At 44.5% G+C, this 20,831-nt stretch overlaps 2 protein-coding genes across 4 annotated transcripts; both read left to right on the plus strand.

Moving 5' to 3' along the window:
- Positions 1–2,323: 2,323 nt before the first annotated feature.
- Positions 2,324–5,452, plus strand: ZNF689 (zinc finger protein 689). The gene is made up of 4 exons (XM_036748574.1): positions 2,324–2,477; positions 2,562–2,678; positions 4,055–4,839; positions 4,918–5,452. The coding sequence occupies exons 1-4, from the start codon at positions 2,324–2,326 to the stop codon at positions 5,326–5,328; spliced, it is 1,467 nt and encodes a 488-aa protein (XP_036604469.1). The 3' UTR covers positions 5,329–5,452.
- Positions 5,453–16,464: 11,012 nt separating this feature from the next.
- LOC118833738 (zinc finger protein 785-like) lies at positions 16,465–20,195 on the plus strand. Of its 3 annotated transcripts, none has more exons than XM_036741126.1 (3): positions 16,465–16,551; positions 17,009–17,125; positions 18,183–20,168. In XM_036741126.1, the coding sequence occupies exons 1-3, from the start codon at positions 16,503–16,505 to the stop codon at positions 19,013–19,015; spliced, it is 999 nt and encodes a 332-aa protein (XP_036597021.1). In that variant the 5' UTR covers positions 16,465–16,502; the 3' UTR covers positions 19,016–20,168. The 3 variants fall into 3 exon arrangements, with proteins under 3 accessions (XP_036597021.1, XP_036597019.1, XP_036597020.1); XM_036741125.1 differs by lacking the exon at positions 16,465–16,551 and adding an exon at positions 16,627–16,920 and having other exon boundaries at positions 18,183–20,195; XM_036741124.1 differs by lacking the exon at positions 16,465–16,551 and having other exon boundaries at positions 16,623–17,125; positions 18,183–20,193.
- Positions 20,196–20,831: the final 636 nt, after the last annotated feature.

The raw sequence follows: 20,831 nt of genomic DNA on the forward strand, positions 1-20,831 counted from the left end.
GAGTAAACTGAATGGCCCCTGAAGTGTTGAAGTTGGGCACTTCCCTCCCAAGAGGCTGGCATCACTTCCCCCATGAACTGATCCTGCAAGCTCACTGTCTGTGCTATCACTCTGGTATGTCTTCCTTGTTTCCTTCTCTCATCTTTTGGAATGTATCTTACAAAGAAGGCAATTCTCTTTATAATTGTCCTGCTGTAGTTGGATATTTCCTTTATGTTAAAAATGACCCCAGGCAACTCTCCTTCCTAAGCCTGCAGTTTCTGTTCTTTGCAGTGTGGAAAATATTATACTATTTTATATCATTTCTAATTTCTACCAGACCCAGAGCCTCCATTAATGAGTAACTGGATGAAGATCCAGGACCTGGGCTTCTTTGTTCTCTCTAAAAGTTTGCTCAGGCAATACCCTTACCTCTGTCAACAAGGCCAGATCATTAAGGACATTACCCTAACCCCGAGAGAGATTACCTTGCTTAATATTCTACAGGTATATACTATGTTATGGAATGTAATGAGACACAAAGACGCTGGGCTGTAGTCTCAACTGACTTTTGTCAACATCCTTTACAACTCTATTCCATTAAGGAAAATCCTCTTCTTGTATCATGGTTAAACATACATGGGGGTCATACAGGCTTGCTAGCTCTGCTAAAATAACGTATATAAGTTTTCTCATTGCTTTGTTCAGGCAGCCAGAGTTTATACTCTGACTCCTTGTACGTACAAGTACGCTAGCTCCGCTATGCTTTAAGGGAAAATAATAAACAACATGGATTTTTCTATCACCTAGCTCTGTTGTTTCCTTCAACCAAATTTTCAGGTTTAACAGCAGAAAGGAAAAACCATGATTTAAAAGCAAGTTAATTTGCAGAAGCAGCACTGCAAAAGATAGGGGCTACCTCTGAATCTAATCATTTTGAGCTGAATGTCTTCATAGGCTTCTCAAACTTAAATGTCCTTTCCCCCCCAAAATCCACTGCACTTCCAGAATTTCCTGTTTCTGTCATCCAGGTTAGCAACCCGGGAACCCTCCTCCACTTCCCCCTCTCCCCAACCCTGCATACCCAGTGGGTTGCCAAGTCTTGCCTATCTCACCTCTACAAAATTTCTCGCATCCCTGCTTCTCTCTACAGATCTTTATTACGTCTCACCTGACTTACTGCAATAGCCTCCTAATTGGTCTCCCTGACTCCAATCTTCCTCCTTTCTAATCTATCCTTCCCACAACCTCCGAAGTGACATTCCTAAATTGCAAGTCAGACCATGCCGTTTTATTCAACTCAAGAAGTTTCAATGTCTCCCTACTGACTCTAGAAGAAACTCCATTATCTGGCTCCAGCCTAACTGTCCAGACTGATTTTACGCCATTCCCCTCCGTGCATTCTGAGGTCCAGAAAAAGTGGCTTTCTTGCTGTTCCTTACAGTAATCTATTCCGCCCCCCCCCCCATCTCTGTGTCTTTGCACGGGCGTCCCCCATGACAGGAATAAACTTATTCCTCACCTCTGCCTTTGGGAACTTCAAGCTTTCTTCAAAGCTCAGCTGAAGTCCCACCTCCTTCTGGAGGTCAGTCCTGTTCTCCCCTCTCCCGAAGCTAATACCTCCCGCCCTGCCCCCCCCATTACCTTGTATTTACTTTGTAGGGCGCCAGGTGGCGCAGTAAACACAGTGCCGGGCCTGGAGTCAGGCGACTTCTCTTGCTGAGTTCAAATAGGACCCCAAACACTAGCTGTGTCACCCTAGGCAGGTCCCTTTACCCTGTTTGCCTCAGTTTCCTCATCTGTACAACGAGCTGGAGAAGGAAATGGGGAACCACTCCGGCATCTTTGCCAAGAAAACCCCAAATGGGGTCACAAAGGGTAGGACAACTAAGAGGACTGAATAACAAAATTGACTTTGTGTTTGCTTCGCACGAACTTGCGTGTGTAAGTTACCCCCAATAGACTGTACGCCCCTTGAGGGCAGGAGCTGCCTCATTTCTCATTTGTATCGCAGTGCCTGCACATAGTAGGCGCATAATAAATACTTGTAGCTTACAGACTAAATCCCAATTAGGGGCATTTTGCCCCTAACAAAAAATGAGGGCGATGCATTCCGCCCAAGCACACTCGCGCTTCTGGTGCCTCCAGCCCTGGTCTCCTTCTTGTGAGCCGCCCAGACGTCTCCGCTCGGGGTTTTCACGTTGCCACTTCCGGTCCCCTCGGCTCCTCCCGCTCCCGAGTGGGCCGGGCCGGGCCGCTGGCAGAGCTCGAGGCGTGGGCGGGGCTGCTCTCGAGAGCCCGGGCCGAAGACACGTCGCGGGTGACCCGGGAGGCAGCGCGCAAGATGAGCGAGGCCGGGCCGGGGGCGAGGGGTCCCGTGAGCTTCGCCGATGTGGCCGTGTACTTCTCCCCGGAGGAGTGGGGACGGCTGCGCCCCGCACAGAGGGCCCTGTACAGGGACGTCATGTGGGAGACCTACGGCCACCTGGGCGCTCTGGGTGAGGGGCGCGGCCGGGGTACGGGTTGGGGGGATGCGGCGTGGGGGACTCACCCATCAGACCCGACCCCTGTTCTCTTTCCAGGTTTCCCAGGCCCCAAACCCGCCCTCATCTCCTGGATAGAACAAGAGCCAGAGGTCTGGGGTCCGGATGCCCGGGACCCCGAGGAGGAAAGGGAGACCCCGAGGGAAGAATGCACAGGTGAGTGGAAGGGACCATGCACCTCTGTCCTCCACCCCCAACTGGAACTGGCCCAGACCCTGAGGAAGCCCCTTAGTCTGTGCTGAACCCTCCCCTCCCCGGGCAAGGGCCCTTTGTGCCGGTATCCGTTTGTACCCCTCCCCAGGTAAGTTCTGCCTTCCAGACTACAGACCCCCTGGCTGGCTCTGACATCTGTGTTTCCTTTCTACAGTTTGTTCCAGCCCTGGACAGCAATCTGGCTGTCTCCTCTTACCCTAAGTCAACTCCGGGCATCCTCTGAGCAGCCACAGGATCTCCTCTATTACCATAGGCCTAGGGCAGGTAGCGCTGTATTGGCTCCTCATTTTATTACCTCAAACAAGTCTCGGTAATAAGTTTATTGTGCCTGGCCCTAGTAATTCATTGGTGAAGTTAGACTAAGTCTACCAGCGGAGGTCAGCGCCCACACTGAGATTGACAGAGTAAACTAGGCTATGTTAAGTTATATGCTCAGGTGCACCGTAGGCAAGTACGTGTCAGAGTTGGGTCCTGAGCCCAGATCTATCCATAAACCATGGTACCTCTCTGATAATAATAACATCAGACATTTATTTATATATCACTAAAGTACTTTAGCATACATGATCTCATCTGAGCCTCATGACAAATCGTAGGAACATAGAGATTTGGAGCTGGAAGAGACCTTAGAGAGCAACTCCTTCATTTTACAGATAAAGCCCAGAGACATTTAGGTCACACAGTTCGTGAATGGCGGGAAGTAGAATTTGAATCTAGGTCCTCTGACCCCAGAGCCATTTTTTTTTATAGTACCACACTGTGTTTGAGGAAGGTATTACCAGCGTTGTTATTCACATTTAATTCCCTGGTTTATCAGTATTAAATAATTTGATTTTGACATTTTCCAGCTGCAGTGCTCATGAATCTCTAGTTCTGTCTCCATAAAGAAAATGCAGACATCAAAAGGACAGTCTCCAGCTTCTCTTTTAGGGTCGCCTCTTCCTTCCCTTTGTCCTTTTCACCTCCTTTGAACCTGTGACAGGTAGGCTTAGTGGTAGGATCTTGGCCTTGATTAGAAGCAGCCACTGAAGGGTGAGGCGGTTTCTCATGTCTCTGTGGACATTATCAAGCCAGAACTGGCCCTTGCTAATGAGGATGGTCTTCAGATGTCCTAGGAATAGGGCAAAGGGTTAACTTCAAGAGCCTGGAAAATCTCCTTCAATGAAACCACTGACTAGGGGAACCCTGGCAGCTTCTCTGGACTTATTTATTTAGGTATTCGCTCTAATTCCAATGGGAGGAATGTGCCATCCCCATAACAACATTAGGATAGGATACAATTGCCTAATCTTTAGTTAAAAATTCTCTTCAACTCTTAGCAGCATCTGGAAAACAGAACAAGGAGAAGAGGTGGAGAGAAGAAACTGAAGAGTCTGTAAAGGAGGTTTTGCCAACTGAGTTACCACATGCCTTCCACCAGGATGACAGAGGCACACTCCACCAGTGTATCTCCAATCTGAAGAGGCCCTACCCTTGTCCTGAATGTGGACGCCATTTTGCATTTCCTTCTCTACTGGACAGTCACCTGCGTGTGCACTCTGGAGAGCGTCCTTTTGGCTGTGCGCAATGTGGGGCACGATTTTCACAACGGAAGAATCTCATCCAACACCAACTCATCCATACAGGGGAGAAGCCCTTTCTGTGCCCAGACTGTGGATGCTGTTTCCGGCAAAGTGGGTCCCTGGCTATCCACCAGCGCACACACACAGGTGAAAAGCCCTACTCCTGTCCTGACTGTGGGCGCTGCTTTGCCTATCCCTCCTTGCTTGGCAGCCACCTACGGGTGCATACAGGGGAGCGACCCTATGCCTGCACTCATTGTGGAGCAAAATTTTCCCAAAGGAATAACCTTGTCCAGCACCAGCTCCTCCACACGGGTGAGAAGCCCTATCCCTGTTCTGACTGTGGGCGATGCTTCCGCCAGAGTGGATCCCTGGCGATCCACCGTCGGGCACACACAGGCGACAAACCATACCCCTGTTCTGACTGTGGGCGCCGATTTGCTTATCCCTCCCTCTTGGTGATCCACCAGCGAACCCACACAGGTGAGAAACCATACTCCTGTCCTGACTGTGGGCGCTGCTTTGCCTATCCCTCCCTACTGGTCAGTCACCAGCATGTACACTCTGGTGAACGTCCTTTCCCCTGTGTACAATGTGGGGCACGGTTTGCACGCCGGGAGAATCTTGTCCAGCACCAACTCATCCACACGGGTGAGAAACCGTATTCCTGTCCTGACTGTGGGCGCTGCTTTCGGCAGAGTGGCTCCCTGGCCATCCATCGACGTAAACACACAGGCGAGAAACCCTACCCTTGTCCTGAATGTGGGGTCTGTTTCACCTATTCCTCTCTACTGGTCAGCCACCGGCGAATTCATTCTGATGAGCGTCCCTTCCCCTGCACGGAGTGTGGGAAGTGTTTTAAGCGGAAGTACGCTCTTGAAGCACACCAGTGGATCCACCGGTCTGGCACTGAGAAGAGGCAGAGTGGGAGAGCTGCTGTACAGCCTCTTCCCCAGGCTTCTGTGAATGGGGTCCAGGAGCCCCCAGTATACTTCCGGTACTACCCAGATATACTCCAGGAGTGCGGGTGATCAAGTCTTTGGGGAGGGAAACATGAGAGATCTCACATCAGGTGGTCCCAGTCTTCTCCATAAAGTCTAAGGCACGGCCATGTGGTTGTTCCTCTGCGAGCAGATGATGGAAAGATGTTAGAGGATCTAGGTGAAAATGACAAGTTCTGGAATAATTGCCGGGATTAAGGAAACCATAAAAGAAATAAAAGAATTGACCAGTCCTCGTAATGGAGGTTTAAGTTCAACGTAATGAATCTGAAAGTCTAGTAGTTCTGCCAGGCTAAGGATGAGACTCCGCCATTTCTTGGTATTCTCCCTCAATGTGCCCATTTCTAGGACCAGGAAGAGGTTTAGAGTTTACACAGTTTACAACTGTGGGCTTAATGCACATTCAGCACTGGCCAAGGAGGCAACCCAGTCCCCAGGTCCTGGACCCTGGTTTATGGTGTATTTTTCCTCAGGTGGGCCTTTACCTTATAGAAGGGTTGTTTGCCTCTCAGACATAAGGGTACCTGTGGGTAAATGAGATGTGCCTTAGCTGTTATGGCCACTTTCCTTACACACACACACACACACACACCTCAGTCCTGAACCTCAAAGGGTTTACTGTTTCACTGAGATTTTCTGTCTTTACTTCACAGTTATTTTCCACACTCCCTCCCCTCTAAATGAGCCCTCATTCATGACAGAGAAAATGGAGCAAAAACATCTTGATCCAGACATCACACCTGACAGTGTATACAGTGTTCTGAGGGAGCTTATGTTCTGCTGGAGAAAACAACTTGTGTGCACACAAGTCTATACAAAGTACATTCAGGGTAAATACAAAGTAACTTTGGGGGAGGGCACAGCAAGAACTGGAAGATCAGAAGAGGCCTCCTTTGGAAGAGGGTGTCTAATCTGAGCCATGAAGGGAGCTAGGGGAGTTCTGTAAGGTATAGATGGGGGGAGAGCCTGACCAAAGTCAGCGGGGTGAGAGATGAGATACCATATGCAGGAAACAGCACATAGACCAGCTTGATCATAAGACAGAATATACCAGGGTCAATGATGTCAGATCAGCTCAGCTTGGGAGGCTGGAACCTGATGATGAAGGGTCTTTAACTCCAAACTAAGGGGTTCATATTTTCTCCTTGAGTCAACAGATATAAGCCATCGAGCAGGGGGCTGGCATAGTCTGACCTGCATTTTAAGAACATCATTTTAGCAGTCAAGGGGAGAGGTGGATTGGAGAGGGAAGAGAAACCAGTTAGGAGGCTGTTAACAATAGTTCAGGCAAGAGATAATGAGAGTTTAAATTAGGATGATAAGTGTGTGAGCGGAGAGAGATTCAAGAGATTTTGCTGAAGTCGAAGGAACCAGACTTGAGGGATGAGGGAGAGGGATGATTTGATGATGCCTTCAGGGCTGAAAACCTGAGGAACTGGAATGATGGTGGTACCTTCAACAGAAATAGGAAAGAGGTAAGATTGGGTTGGGGGGAAGACCTGTTGAGTTTTGGACATGTTGAGTTTGGGATGGCTATGGAACACCTGAGTGGAGATGTCCAGCAAATAATTGATAACATGGAAACTAGATTTTTTGAAACAAGATAAAGGCTGGATGTGTATATTTGGGACTCATCCTCATAGAGATGATATAACTGAATCCATGAGAGCAGATGAGATCACCAAAAAGAGAGAATATAGAATAAAAAGAACAAAGTGAAGGACAGAGCCTTGGGGGTACACCCATGCAAAGGGTGTGGGACATGGATAGTTGTTCACTTGTTTTCCAGTCGTGTCCAACTCTTCGTGAACCAATTTGGAATTTTCTTGCGAAAGATACTGGAATGGTTTGCCATTTCCTTCTGCATCTCATTTTACAGATGAGGAAACTGAGGCAAACAGGGTTAAATGACTTGTCCAGGGTCACAGAGCTAGTAAGTGTCTGAGGCCAGATTTTAATTCAGGAAGATGAGTTTTCCTACATCCAGGCCTAGCACTCTCTCCATTGTGCCACCTAGTGATCCAGCAAATGAGACTGAAAAGGAATGGTCAAACAGGTAGGAAGAGAATCAGGTGAGTATTATGTCACATAAACCCAGAAAAGAGAGAAGATCTCTAGGAGGAATAAGTGATCAATGGCGTCAAAAGCCATTGGTAGGTCAAGAAGGATGGGAACTGGGGAGGGGGGGGAGGTCAGTGGATTTAACTGTTACAAGATCATTGGTAACCTTGGAGAGAGCAGTTTCCATTGAGGAGTGAGCGTGGAAACCACATTGCAAGAGGTTAAAAAGTAAGTGAGGTGGGGGCAGCTAGGTGGTGCAGTGAGTAGAGTACCGGCCCTGGAGTCAGGAGGACCTGAATTCAAATCTGGCCTTAGACACTTGACACATTAACTAGCTGTGTGACCTTGGACAAGTCACTTAACCCCAATTGCCCAACTTTCCCCCCTTCCAAAAAAAAGAAAAAAAAAAGTAAGTGGGAGGTGAGGTAGTTGAAGGCAGTGAGCACAAGAATTCAAGGACAAAAAACAGCATGATATTGAACTGTCTGTAACATCATGCTACATAAGGGAGCAAAGTGAGGCCAGAGTAAGAATGAAGGACATGGAAACACCAAAGACAGGAGGTTTAGGCTGAGAAAAGAGAGACTTTGGTGAGGCTAAAGAACAGGTTTAGGAGGTAAAAACCACAGGAAAAAATGGAATGGCACATTTTACTGAGTTTCATGTGCTTTCAAAGAACTGATATTACCACCAACCCCTTCTCTGTCTGCCTGGAATTCTATAATTGGAAGGATATTCAATGTCTTATAGCAGGAAGCTGTGATACATCATCTGTAGGGGTCAACGTATTCCTCTATGTAAGGCATTTTCTTAAAATAGGAGACCATGGATTTGATTGATCCCCAATTCCCTTTAAATTTCCTTCCCAATGAGCCCCTTTCCATCACTGTACCCTCTAAGTTTTGATTCTATGGGGTACAAGGAGTCTCGAACAGCTACAGGTTTGTATTTTATTCATCAGAGCACCAACTCAGCTCCAGCTACCCAGAGAGGCCAGACGGGCACTCAGGAGAGATCTAGAGATCATTCTTATATCTGCTAATATCAACTGGACTTTTGTATTATGTGGTTCTGCTATTAACTCAAAGCCAGTATGTTTGCAAATCAGTGCCTCTCATTCTCTTGACTTGTTCCTCTTGATGCCATCATAATTCTCCCATGACTAACCACAAAAAACCTCAGGCATCTTCAATATCACTCCCTTATGTTTCATATTCAATCAGAGTATTGATTCTCTTGTTTCTATTCCTTTCCATTCATAGGACCTTCACTTTAATACAGTACCTTATTATCTCCCATGTAGATTATCCACAGTGCCTCCAAACTAGTAAACCTGCTCCAGGCTCTCTATGCTCCATGTTGGAGTAACAGAATTTAGAAATCTTCAATGAATCTTGGTAGCCATGTAGTCCAATCTATACCAGAAAAAGACTCCCTACCACCAAAGACCCAGCAAATAGTCATTCAACCACTGCTTGAAGGCCTTCCAAAGAAAAGGGGGGAAGGGAGAGGAGGTAGGCCTCTCAAGGTAATTCAATCCACTTGTAGATACATCAAACTTAATGTGACCTCTTTTAAGCTTCTAATCAGTGTCCCCAGTTCTGCCCTTTGGAGCCTGACAAAATAAGTCTGGGCCCTCTGCAAGATTGCCCTTCAATTGCTTGATAGTTTTCATGCCAAGCACTGATGTGAAATCTTCACTTGACTTTGAATCTTCACTTCTTCCCACACTCATGTTTTTCAACCATGGCTTCTATGGCACTCTTCAAGGCCCTTCATCATCCTACTTGCTCCCCTCAGGGTGCTCTTCAGTTTCAGTATCCTTTCTATACTGTGGCACCCAGAATTGAATAGAATACTCTAAACATGGTCTTGTGTCCTATTACAAGGTTATCACCTCCTTATTCCTAGAAGCTTTGACATTCAATGCAACCCAATGTCATAATAACTTTTTAGGGGCCATAACTGTTGACTCATTGAGGTTGTAGCCCACTAAAACCCCCATATCTCTTCCATACAAACTTTTGGCTAATCATCTTGATCTTGTGAAGTCGAATTTTTGAACTCAAGCATGTGACTTTTCACTTACCCATATTATTAGATTTAAGTCCAGTATTTATGCTTGTTGAATTCTTTTTTTGATTCTGACTCAGTCATCCAGTTTGTTTCTCCTCCAGCTCTGTGATATCTGAAAATCTGATAAACATTCCATCTATGCCTTATCTAAGACAGACAGCACAGGGCCAAGCCAAGACATCTGAAGCACTCCACGAAAGACCTACCAAACTAACATTGAACTATTAATGACTACTATTTGAATCAGCACATTCAACCATTGCTGCCAGACTCACCTTAAAAGACTCTTCATATAAATGTTTTTCAAAAATTTTTGATGGTTTCCCAACACAACAACCCTGGGAGGTAGGTACTATTATCCCCATTTTACAAATGAGGAAACTGAGGCAGACAGAAATTAAGTGATTTCCCCAGAGTTACTCTTATCCAGTAAGAGTCTAAAGATTTGAACTCAGGTCTTCCTGATTCTAACCTGAGGGCTCTGTGGTACTCCACTGTGGTACTCCACTGGCAGCCTCATTGCCAAGAAAGAACTAAGAAAGGTCTCTTGCTCATTGGATGGACTCCTTGGGACAAACTTATGTGAAGACATGGATGAGAGTTTCACAGAGTGTGTAGGTATAGATGAGTTGAAATGTACATCCCTGGAAGGAATGACAGTATCCATAAAATCAAAGATCCAGTGGCATATTGGAATGAGACTTTTCACATCCATGAACATCAGGTCTCCAGGCTTCTATGACTACTTGATGCCACTTAAGAGTCTATCCTGCTTGAGCCCAGGTCCTTTCCTCTTTCGATTCAATTTGATATACGTTTGTCAAGCACCCACTAAGTGTAGAAGGATTTGTTGGCACTACTAGGTGTGTATCCCAATGAGATTTTTTTTTAAAAATAAAATGGACCTATTTGTACAAAAATATTTATAGCAGCTCTTTTAATGGTGGCGAGGAATTGGAAATTGAGGGGATGTCCATCAGTTGCGGGATGGCTGAACAAGTTGCATATGATTGTGATGGAATACTATTGTGCTATAAGAAATGATGAGGGGGAAGCTAGGTGGTGCAGTGAGTAGAGCACTGGCCCTGGAGTCAGGAGGACCTGAGTTCAAATCCAGCCTCAGACACTTGACATACTAGCTGTGTGACCTTGGGCAAGTCACCTAACCCAGATTGCCTTGCTTTTCCCCCTCCAAAAAAAAAAAAAGAAGAAAAGAAATGATGAGCAGGATGTTCTTAGAAAAACCTGGAAAGACTTGCATGGACTGATGCAAAGTGAAATAAGCAGAACCAGAACACTGTACACAGTAACAGCAATATTATATGATGTTCCACTGTAAATGACTTAGCTATTCTCAGTAATACAATGATCTAAGACAATTCTGAAGGGCTTGTGATTAAAAAAAAATAGATGTATTGGGGGCTGACAGGGTTGGGGGTCTGAAAGAGGTACAAGCTACTTTAAAGTGTTCCTTTTGGGAGATCATGAATAGCCACTAGAGTTGGGGCCAAAGGTCTTGGGAGTCTTGGTTTATCTTTTGTTTTTATATCAGCATTTCCAAATATCTCCTTTCACCTTGCCCTATGGATTGAGCTGCCTTTGACAGCCATTCATCTTTTACTTTGGAAACATGTATTACAGTTTCAATGGCTCCCTACTACCTCAAGAAACAAATATAATCTTCTCTGTTTGACCTTTCAAGCTCTTCACAAGTTGACCCTTTCCTATTTTTCCTCTTGTTACACTTTACTCTCCTCACCCTCTTCGATCTGCCCATACTGCCTTTCACACTCAGAATCTACCTTCCCATCTCCTTGGCACTCATGCTTGGAATGCATCCCGTCTTTACCTCTACTTCTGAGATTTCCTGATTTCCTTCGAGACCATGTTCCCACTGGACTTTAATGACTCTTGAAAAAAGAGTTAGGCTGGAGAGCAATTGGAACTATGTCCAAAGGGCTATAAAAACGTGTATACCCTTTGACCCAGCAATACAGCTTCTAGGGCTGTATCCTAAAGAGATCACACAAGGGGGAAGGGGACCTGTATATACAAAAATATTTATAGCAGCTCTTTTTGTGGTAGCAAAGAATTGGAAATCAAGGGGATACCCATTAATTGGGGAATGGCTAAACATGTTGTGGCATATGAATGTAATGGAATATTATTGTGCTATAAGAAATGGGGAAGATATGGACTTCATAATAACCTGGAAAGAGCTACATGATATGATGCTCAGTGAGAAGAGCAGAACCAACCATAGACATATTGATTTTGTGATGACTAACTTCGATAGACTTGGCTCTCCTCAGCAATGCAAAGTTCAAAGACAGCCCCAAAGGTCTCATGATGGAAAGAGCTATCTAAATCCAGATAAAGAACTATGGAGTCTGAATGTGGATTGAAGGAAACTATCTGCTCCTTTTTTTTATATCTTTTTTTTTGTTTTGTTTCTTCTTTCTCATGATTCACTCCATTGATCACGGTTCTTCTTTACAACTTGACTATTGTGTAAATATATTTAATGCGAAGGTATATGTAGAACATATATAGGATTCCATGCCATCTTGGGGGGAGGCAGAAAGGAAGGGGGGGGAAGAAAATTTTGAACTCAGAAACCTGTGAAACTGAGTGTTGTAAACTAAAAATAAAAGAATCTAAAAAAAAATGAAGGACAAAAAAAAAAAGAAAGTGAAGGACAAACAACAACAAACACCCTTCAAGTTCATGTAACACCTTCTTAATGAATCTTCTTGTTCCTCCAGACTGTTAGTATGTACTATCCCAAAACTACCTTGGATTCACTTTGTACATATGATGTATATACTTACATATGTACATGTTGTCTAACACAGTAATTTTGTTAATTTTTAATTGATGATTGTTGTAGGTGGACCTAGTTTAGATGTGAGAGATCAAGCCCAGACAGAAAGGATTTAAGTCTTGTTCCGATTCATATCTTGCATAGGTCAATGATAGGAAATGTGGCATTATGGATAAAACCTGGCCTCAGAGTCAAAGTTCACAGGCTGCCTCTCACACATATTGGAGTGTGATCCTGAGAAAATCACTAAACCTCTCATTGCCATAAGCAACTTTTCCCCCCAATTTTTGGGGGGAGGGAAGCAGTCTCGGCTAAATGACTTGCCCAGGGTCACACAGCTAGTAAAGTGTCGGGGGCCACATTTGAACTCAGATCTTCCTGACTCCAGGTCTGGTTCTCTTATCAGCTGAGCCACCTGGTTGCCTCAAGCAACTCTCTTAAAAATGTGAATTGTAGGACAAGCTTGAGCTGGGCACTGGTAGAGTTTGCAATACCCATGGAATCACAGATCTATACCAAAAAGATAATCATTTGTTATATGCCCCTAAAGTCAAGGCCTCAACTAGCTAATATTCTACTGAAGAGAAACAACATATGCCCCATGATCCATGATACTGGCTTCCTTCTCAACTGGAGATATTATCACTGGCTGTCCCCCATACCTGGAACTCTTTCACTCCTCATCTCTACCCCCTGGCTTCCTTCAAGCCTCAGCTAAAGTCCCACTTTCTGCAAGAAGCCCAGTCCTCTTTAATCTTTGTTCCTTTGCTCTGAGATTATCTATCTCCAATTTATTCTCTCTCTGTGTGTATGTATATACATACGTATTCTGTGTGTATCTATATCTATCTTCATTCCATATGGTTGTTTTCATGTTGTCTTCCCTGTTAAGATTGTGAGCTCCTCAAGGACAGAGATTGTCTTTCACCTTTCTTTGGTTTCCCAGTGCTTTGCACAGCGCCTGGCACATAGTAGGTACTCAATAAATGCTTGTTGACCAACTGCTACACAGAGAAATAAATACAAAGTAATCGGAGTGGGGCAATAAGTGAATAAATCAGGAAAGTTTAATAGAAGGTGGCACTTGAGCTTAGTCTTATAGGCAGCTGTGATTCCAATTGACTGAGGTGATAAGGGAGAAGGTATTCCAGGTAAGGAGACAAGAGATAGAGGGTCGTCTACAGGGTAGATCGGGTAGGCCAGTTTGGTTGAAATGTAAAATACATGTAGAGGAATAATGAGAGATGAGTCTGGAAAAACTGGTTGGAATTCAATCGTGAAGGATTTTAAATGTCAATGGAAGGAGTTTGGCAATTTTTTATTAATTTATTTTGAATTTAAATACTAAAACTTAAATCCACAATAAGAAAAGAAAAACATATTAGAAACTTAAATCCTAAAACTTAAATAGAAAATTAAAAAAGAAAAGAAGGCATTTTCATGTGCAACAGCAGAATGTAAGAGAGGATTCAAATTATGCAGCAATAAACTTCTATTTCAAGAAAGCCTATATAATAAATACTATATGTTGTGTTCCGAGCTGTCCATCTTTTCTTTTCTTCCTTGTAAGTTTTCTTTTGTTCTCTGCTGTGTACTTTTTACTTTGTTCTTTTTTCCCCTCCTTCCTTCCTCCTCTCTCCCAAGGTTACAATTAAGCTCAGATATATTTGTATATGTGTACATGTATATGTATATATATAGATGTATATATACATATATACACATATATATGAATACACACATACATATGCTTACATACACATACATATACTTAGATATCTATAATCACACTCATATATAGACATATACATTCATATGCATCTATGTAAGACTGTACTATACTTTGTTTGTCCTGTTTCTCTGAGGGTGGATGATGTTTTCCTTCATAGGTCCAATTCTTCCTCTATTTTTCTAAGTCCACCAACTCACTGTTTCCTATACCATGGCAGTATTCCAACCTTATACCGTCTAGTTATTTTAAATAGTCTACAACAATATTAATAAGGCTAACATATAGTGTAGTTTCCCTATTTTTCTCTTCTGAATAAATCTATTTTAACTTTAACTTTTTCTGAGATCATGATTACTACCCCTTTTTTTCCCTAATAAATTCTATTCCTGATCTTTATCTTTGTGTGTATCTCCTATTTCCTACCCCTCCTTACTCCTCAACTTTACTTCTACTGGCTACCTTGCCTTCCTATTACTTAACCTACGCCCTCCCCGAAAGATCCCTTTCTTATCCTCTCCCTCCCACCCTAAGGAAAAAAGAAGAAAAGAAATGATGAGCAGGATGTTCTTAGAAAAACCTGGAAAGACTTGCATGGACTGATGCAAAGTGAATAAGCAGAACCAGAACATTGTACACAGTAACAGCAATATTATATGATGTTCCATTGTAAATGATTTAGCTATTCTCAGTAATACAATGATCTAAGACAATTCTGAAGGGCTTGTGATTAAAAAAAAAATAGATGTATTGGGGGTTGACAGGGTTGGGGGTCTGAAAGAGGTACAAGCTACTTTAAAGTGTTCCTTTTGGGAGATCATGAATAGCCACTAGAGTTGGGGCCAAAGGTAAAACCAGGAATAGAGTCAGGGAGTCTTGGTTTATCTTTTGTTTTTATATCAACATTTCTCTTTCCCCTAAGCCTTTTCTTTCTGAATTTAGAAGACTTTTATGCCCGTGTGTGTGTGTGTGTGTGTGTGTGTGTGTGTGTGTGTGTGGTTCCCTCTTTAACACCTTCCTGTTGAGATCAGGTTTCCAGACCTACCAGCCCTCCTCCCCCATCTACTCAATTACTAATAACAGTCTTAGATGTACACTTTATATTTCCTCATGTAAAAAGTGAACAATCTGTCATTACTGAGTAATTAGTCTTTGATGTTTGTCTTACATTTCAGGGGTTTGGCATTTTATCACAGAAGTAACATAAAACTGGCGAATCTTCTTGAGTTTGGGGAACTGATGTGGCCAGACCTGTGCTTTAGGAACTTCAATCTCATAGCTGTTGGGACGCTGGAGTAGAGAGGTTAGACCAGAGGTTCCCAAACTTATTTGACCTACTGCCCCCTTTACAAAGAAAAAAAAAATTACTCAGCGCCCAGCTGGAAATCTACTTTCTTTAACCCTTTAAAGGTGTTTGGTTTTTTTTTTTTTTTACATTCGCTTCATTTAAAAAAAAATAAAATATTTTAAAATAACACATCTTAAATTTAATATTTTATTGTAAATTTGTTTTTTCCCTGCATTGAAATTTTGATGATGCAATATTGCATTATATAACCATATAGCATCAATGCTGCATAATGTAACCTTATAGTATTGCATTGTAAACAAGTCATCATACACACATAATTCCTGCTGATGCATATTGGACTTCCCCACAATGCACCAGCATGGCCTGCCAACACTTGCTTGTTAAGACCTGTCAATCGATATGACAACTGATCGATTATACCTTGCATTTTGTGCGTTTATTTGGAAAACAATGTAATCCCTATGACTTTAACTCTGTTACACAACAGACGAAACATGGACCAATGGTTTTTCAAAGTTTTCTTCTCTTCTTTCCTTATGCTTGCACTATCCTCTTATTTTTTATTCAAGGTCCCCCAATTGCATTGGAGGCTACCACCCCCCCTCATCCTCCCAGCACCCCACCTAGGGGGCCGTATGGCCCACTTTGGGAACCTAAGAAGTATAGGTATGGATATGAACAGCTCAATCTGTGTGAAGCTCAGCAACTAACTGGATATAAAGGCCCGACGAGGGTGAAGAGCTGAGGATGATTGCTAGAATGCAAATCAGGGTGGACAAAAGAATGGTGCAGAAGGGGAGGGATTTGGGGGGAAAAGATAATGAACGTCTGCTTTGGACATTTTAAGTGTGAGATGCCTAGACTAAGATGTTTGAACTGGAATATGGAATATGGAGCCACGGCGCAGGGACGGGGTGCAAACACCGTAGGAGCAAGCCCTGATGCCGGCCCTGATCACGGTCAAGGTAATGCCGGGTTTTCGAGCAGGTTTAATGGCCCACTATTCGCTCCTCCCGCTTTCCAACGGAAGGTGCCAGTCTTATTCCAAGTAACTACTGCGGCGGTGCGCTGTCGCTGCCGAGGACAATCCTTAAATGCACCCCAGCCACCTTTTCGGAACCAAACACCCCGTGGTGCTCTACGGCCACCGTACTTGAAGGCTGGCGGAGGGACTCTCAGGGCATTGAAGCCGGCCTGTGGCCATGTTGGAAAAGGGCACCGTTCGGAGACCGGCGAAGAACCTTAGTCTAGGTAGGGGCAGCGAAGCCAGTGCGCCGCCAAGTTTTCTGAGGGCGCTAAACGACTTCCGGCGCTTCACGTCCGGACAGTGCCCATGTGACCAACCCCGAACAGTTTCTTCGGACTCTAGGACCGGGGTCTCCGGAAGGTCGCTTCCGGTCCCTTTGGGCTGCTGAGGCGGGGCGTCCGTGAAGGGAAGGGCGCGCGCGAGCTCTCCGGGGCGGACCATGAGCGGGGCTGGACCGGGGGCGAGGGGCCCCGTGAGCTTCGCCGATGTGGCCGTGTACTTCTCCCCGGAGGAGTGGGGACGGCTGCGCCCCGCGCAGAGGGCTCTGTACAGGGACGTCATGCGGGAGACCTACGGCCACCTGGGCGCGCTGGGTGAGGGGCGCGGCCGCGCGGGGCGGGGGAGGGGCGCACCCCCACGGGGCGTGTCTTGGGTGCTGCCAACTTTGTGTCTACCTTGCAGGTTTCCCAGGCCCCAAACCTGCCCTCATCTGCTGGATGGATGAAGAGACGGAGCTCTGGGGTCCGGATGCGCGGGACCCCGAGGAGGCGGAGGAGAGAGGAACGGAAAACTTGGGAGGTGAGATGACAATATAATCCATCCTAGTGCACCCACGTTTTTCCTGGGTAAGCCCTAGAAAAGCCTGTCTCCCTCCCATGGTTGTCTCATTTAAGCGCCCTTTACATTGAGATCTTTCGGGACGAGATCAGTGTTTCTTCTGCACATTAGCTAGTCTGGGGGGAGGGGAGGAGATAAATCCCCTATTCCTGGGTTATGTAGAGCTCAGCCTCTCTCTTGTGCCCCTAAAACAATTCAGGTATTCTTGTTCAGTCACGTCCAGCTCTTCCGTGACCCCATTTGGGGTTTTCTTGGCAAAGGTGCTACAGTGCTTTGCCATATTCTTTCCAGCTTGTTTTACAGATGAGAAAACTGAGGCAAACATGGTTAAGCGACCTTAGGGTAACACAGCTAGTAAATGTTCGAGGCCAGATGTGAACTCGGGAGGATGAGTCTTTCCCCCTCCAGGCCCAGCTCTCTATCCACTGAGCCACCCAGCTGCCCCTTAAGTTTCTTAAGTACTGCCATCCTCAGTATCTGCCTACTTCCTAGTGATTCTTGTGTGTTATACTAGTGTGTCAATGAATCACCAGATTGTGGTTTGATGAGCTATTTCTCTTCCTGAATGCAGGGCCCCAATGAATCCCAAAACTCTATCACCACAGAAACTTTACAGTTAATATGAATATTCATTAACTATGTGCTTAATATTATAATTTTCACACGTGTTACCTGACTCCTTGCTCTTCAAGGGAGTTTATGTCCCACGAACAATGACTGTCACCTATGGGAGGAATTGCTGAACCTCTATAGTCCTTCTGAATCTACGTTGGTTATATGGTGATTTGATTATTCCTAAAAAATCCACATGAACATCTGCAGACATCAAGCTAGCTACAGCTAGTTAATCTCCTTTAACTGTCTTGAATATGTGAGTCCCATGTCACTATCTATGAATCCAGCATTTCTCATGTCTCACTTAGATCTGTTTCATGCCATATTTGAATTAGGTGTTAATGGATAAAGCCTGACAGACCTTTAATCTGAGTTCAAGAGTCTCATTTTTTTTTTCTAATAGGACTCAGGAACAGGGCTGAGAAGTGGAAGAGAGAAGGGCCTGGAGTCCAAAAAGCTGATGAAGCACATAGGAAGAACAGTCTGTCAGTTGAGGCTCTGCCAGGCTCACACCAAGAACAAGGAGACTCTCCTTGTGCTGACTGTGGCAAGACTTTGCATAAACACTCTATCACTGCACTCCACCAATGTAATCCCAACCAGAAGCGGTCATATGTGTGTCCTGATTGTGGACGCCATTTTGCTTACCCCTATTTACTGGTCAGCCACCAACGAATGCATTCTGGGGAGCGTCCCTATCCTTGTGATCAGTGTGAGGCACGATTTTTCCAAAAGAAGTACCTTGTCCAACACCAACTAATCCACACAGGTGAGAAGCCCTATACGTGCCCTGAATGTGGACGCTGTTTCAGGCAGAGAAGGTCCCTAGTCATCCATCAGCGTCGCACACACACAGGTGAGAAGCCCTATTCCTGTCCTGACTGCAAGCGCCAGTTTGTCTATCCGTATCAACTGGCTACTCACCGTCGTACTCACACGGGGGAGAAACCATACTCCTGTGCTGAGTGTGGTTGCCGCTTCACATATTCCTCCTTACTGATAAGCCATAGGCGTATTCACTCTGATGAAAGGCCCTTTCCCTGCCCTGAGTGTGGGAAGCGGTTCAAACGGAAGTATGCCCTTGAAGCACATCAGTGGATCCATCGTTCTGGTGCTGAGATTTGGAGAAGCATGCCATCAGCAAGACAGTCTGCAGCAGAATCCTCTGACCAGGGTGCCCGAGATCCCCCTGTGCACTGCCGTTATTACCCAGATATATTCCAGGAATGTGGGTGAAGAAATCTGGGAGAGACGTGAAGAAGCTCACACCTGCAGGCTTGTATGAGGTCAGGCCATCTATGTGTTGGGAGGGAGTTATAGGAACTGAGGGTTTAAAGAGACAGGAGATCTGGTAGAACTGCTGTGGGGAGTGTTTTGGAAACAGAAGGAGATGGGGAAAAGGACTGATGATCTCCATGAGGAGTTTAAGTTGGACAGCTGCTCATAACAGATCTAGTTCTGCTGGATTAAGATTGAGACTTCAGCCTTTTTGGCTTTTGGCACTGCTTACAGTGCCAAATTGCTTTGAAATCAAGAAGGGAGTCAAGTGTAGGTTCTACCCCCAGGGCTCTCAAAGGCTAGAAGGCAACCGTCCCTCCCCTACAGTTTTGCCAAAACTGTACACAGGTTTGGTTTTCTTTTATAAGGTATTGCCTTATGAAAGACTTGTTAGGTGATGTCCCACTCAGAGATGGGAATGCCCCGTGGCCAGTTAATCTGTTTAGATGATCCATGCACTCAACCCACAAAGTAGAATGACTCTAGGCAGCTGGCTAGTCACCTTGAAGTTTGAACATAAAAAATCTCTGGTCCCTACCTTTTCCTTGAGATGGGAGTGTCCTGCTGGTATCCATGTCCCATTCTAGAAAAGATGCTCCATATATAACATACCAAATTTATGAAACTAAGAAGGAGAATGTCCATTGTTTTATGGCAGAGACCTAAGACAGTCTCTTCTTTTTATTCTAATTTCTGTCCCTCTGTTGTTTTTTTTTTCAACTCAAAACCTGAGTATTAAGGCTGGAGAGTGGGGTGCCCCATGTGTGGGGTAGCTATATAATACCTTCGTCCTCGATATAGTACATTTTCTTCCACTGGGATAAATAGAATCTTAACTGATTTAGACCTACCATGGAAACAGACTTCTTTATTAATAGCTCTCTTTACAGTTATCTCCAGTTACAAGCAACTCACAGAGCTCTTCTAATCTGTAATACAATTGTTCCATCACCATATTGACCTCCTTTCTCATGGCAGGGATGTACAATTGTCTTTTTCTCTTTTTGCTCAACTTGCTGACCTTTTATATGTATGTTTCTCTGTTCTTGCTCAGTTTCATAAAAATCTTTCTGGACTGTCCCTTACAAGTGCCTTATTCGTAATTGTCTTGACTATTAAATTATTTTGTCTATATGAGATATCAGACTCTACCTTGTTTCTTTCGTCAAAACACGTTTGCACAAAGAATTATTTTAAATAAGTGATAAGGTCTTAATTCAGGACCCATAACTTACAGTGAAAGGGTGCCCTGCCAAATTCTGTAAAAACAAACTGGGCTTCCATGATTTTCCTTGGCCTTCTGATCTTATGAAAAGTTCTGTCCAGCTCATGTAGTATGTTTACACACTTATCTTAAGGCTAGTTCCCTGCACCATGGATTTGTCTGATCTTGAATTCTTTTTAAATTTGCTTTCTGTTGACAGTATTTCACTGGTAGGTGCACAGAGGATTTGGAATTTAGAGGACCTGGGACTGAATCCCCACTTAAGCACCTATCTGTGTGGCCTTGGACAAGTATCTTAATCTATCTGGGCCTCAGTTTCTTCATCTGAAAAAATATGGGACTTTGACTGAATGACCCTTAAGGTTCTTTGCTGTTCTAAACGTGTTCTCTCACATGGAGTAAGCATTTCCTCTAAGGCATTTTTCTTTGAGGATACCTCCCTCATCTTTCTGCACCCTCCCCTTCTCAGAGGCACCTCCATCTCTTTTCTGCACGATATTAAACATTGGCGTATTTTCGTGAATTTAATTTCTCTAGACCACTCACTAG

Source organism: Trichosurus vulpecula, chromosome 1, assembly GCF_011100635.1.
Source record: "Trichosurus vulpecula isolate mTriVul1 chromosome 1, mTriVul1.pri, whole genome shotgun sequence".
NCBI lineage: Eukaryota > Metazoa > Chordata > Mammalia > Diprotodontia > Phalangeridae > Trichosurus > Trichosurus vulpecula.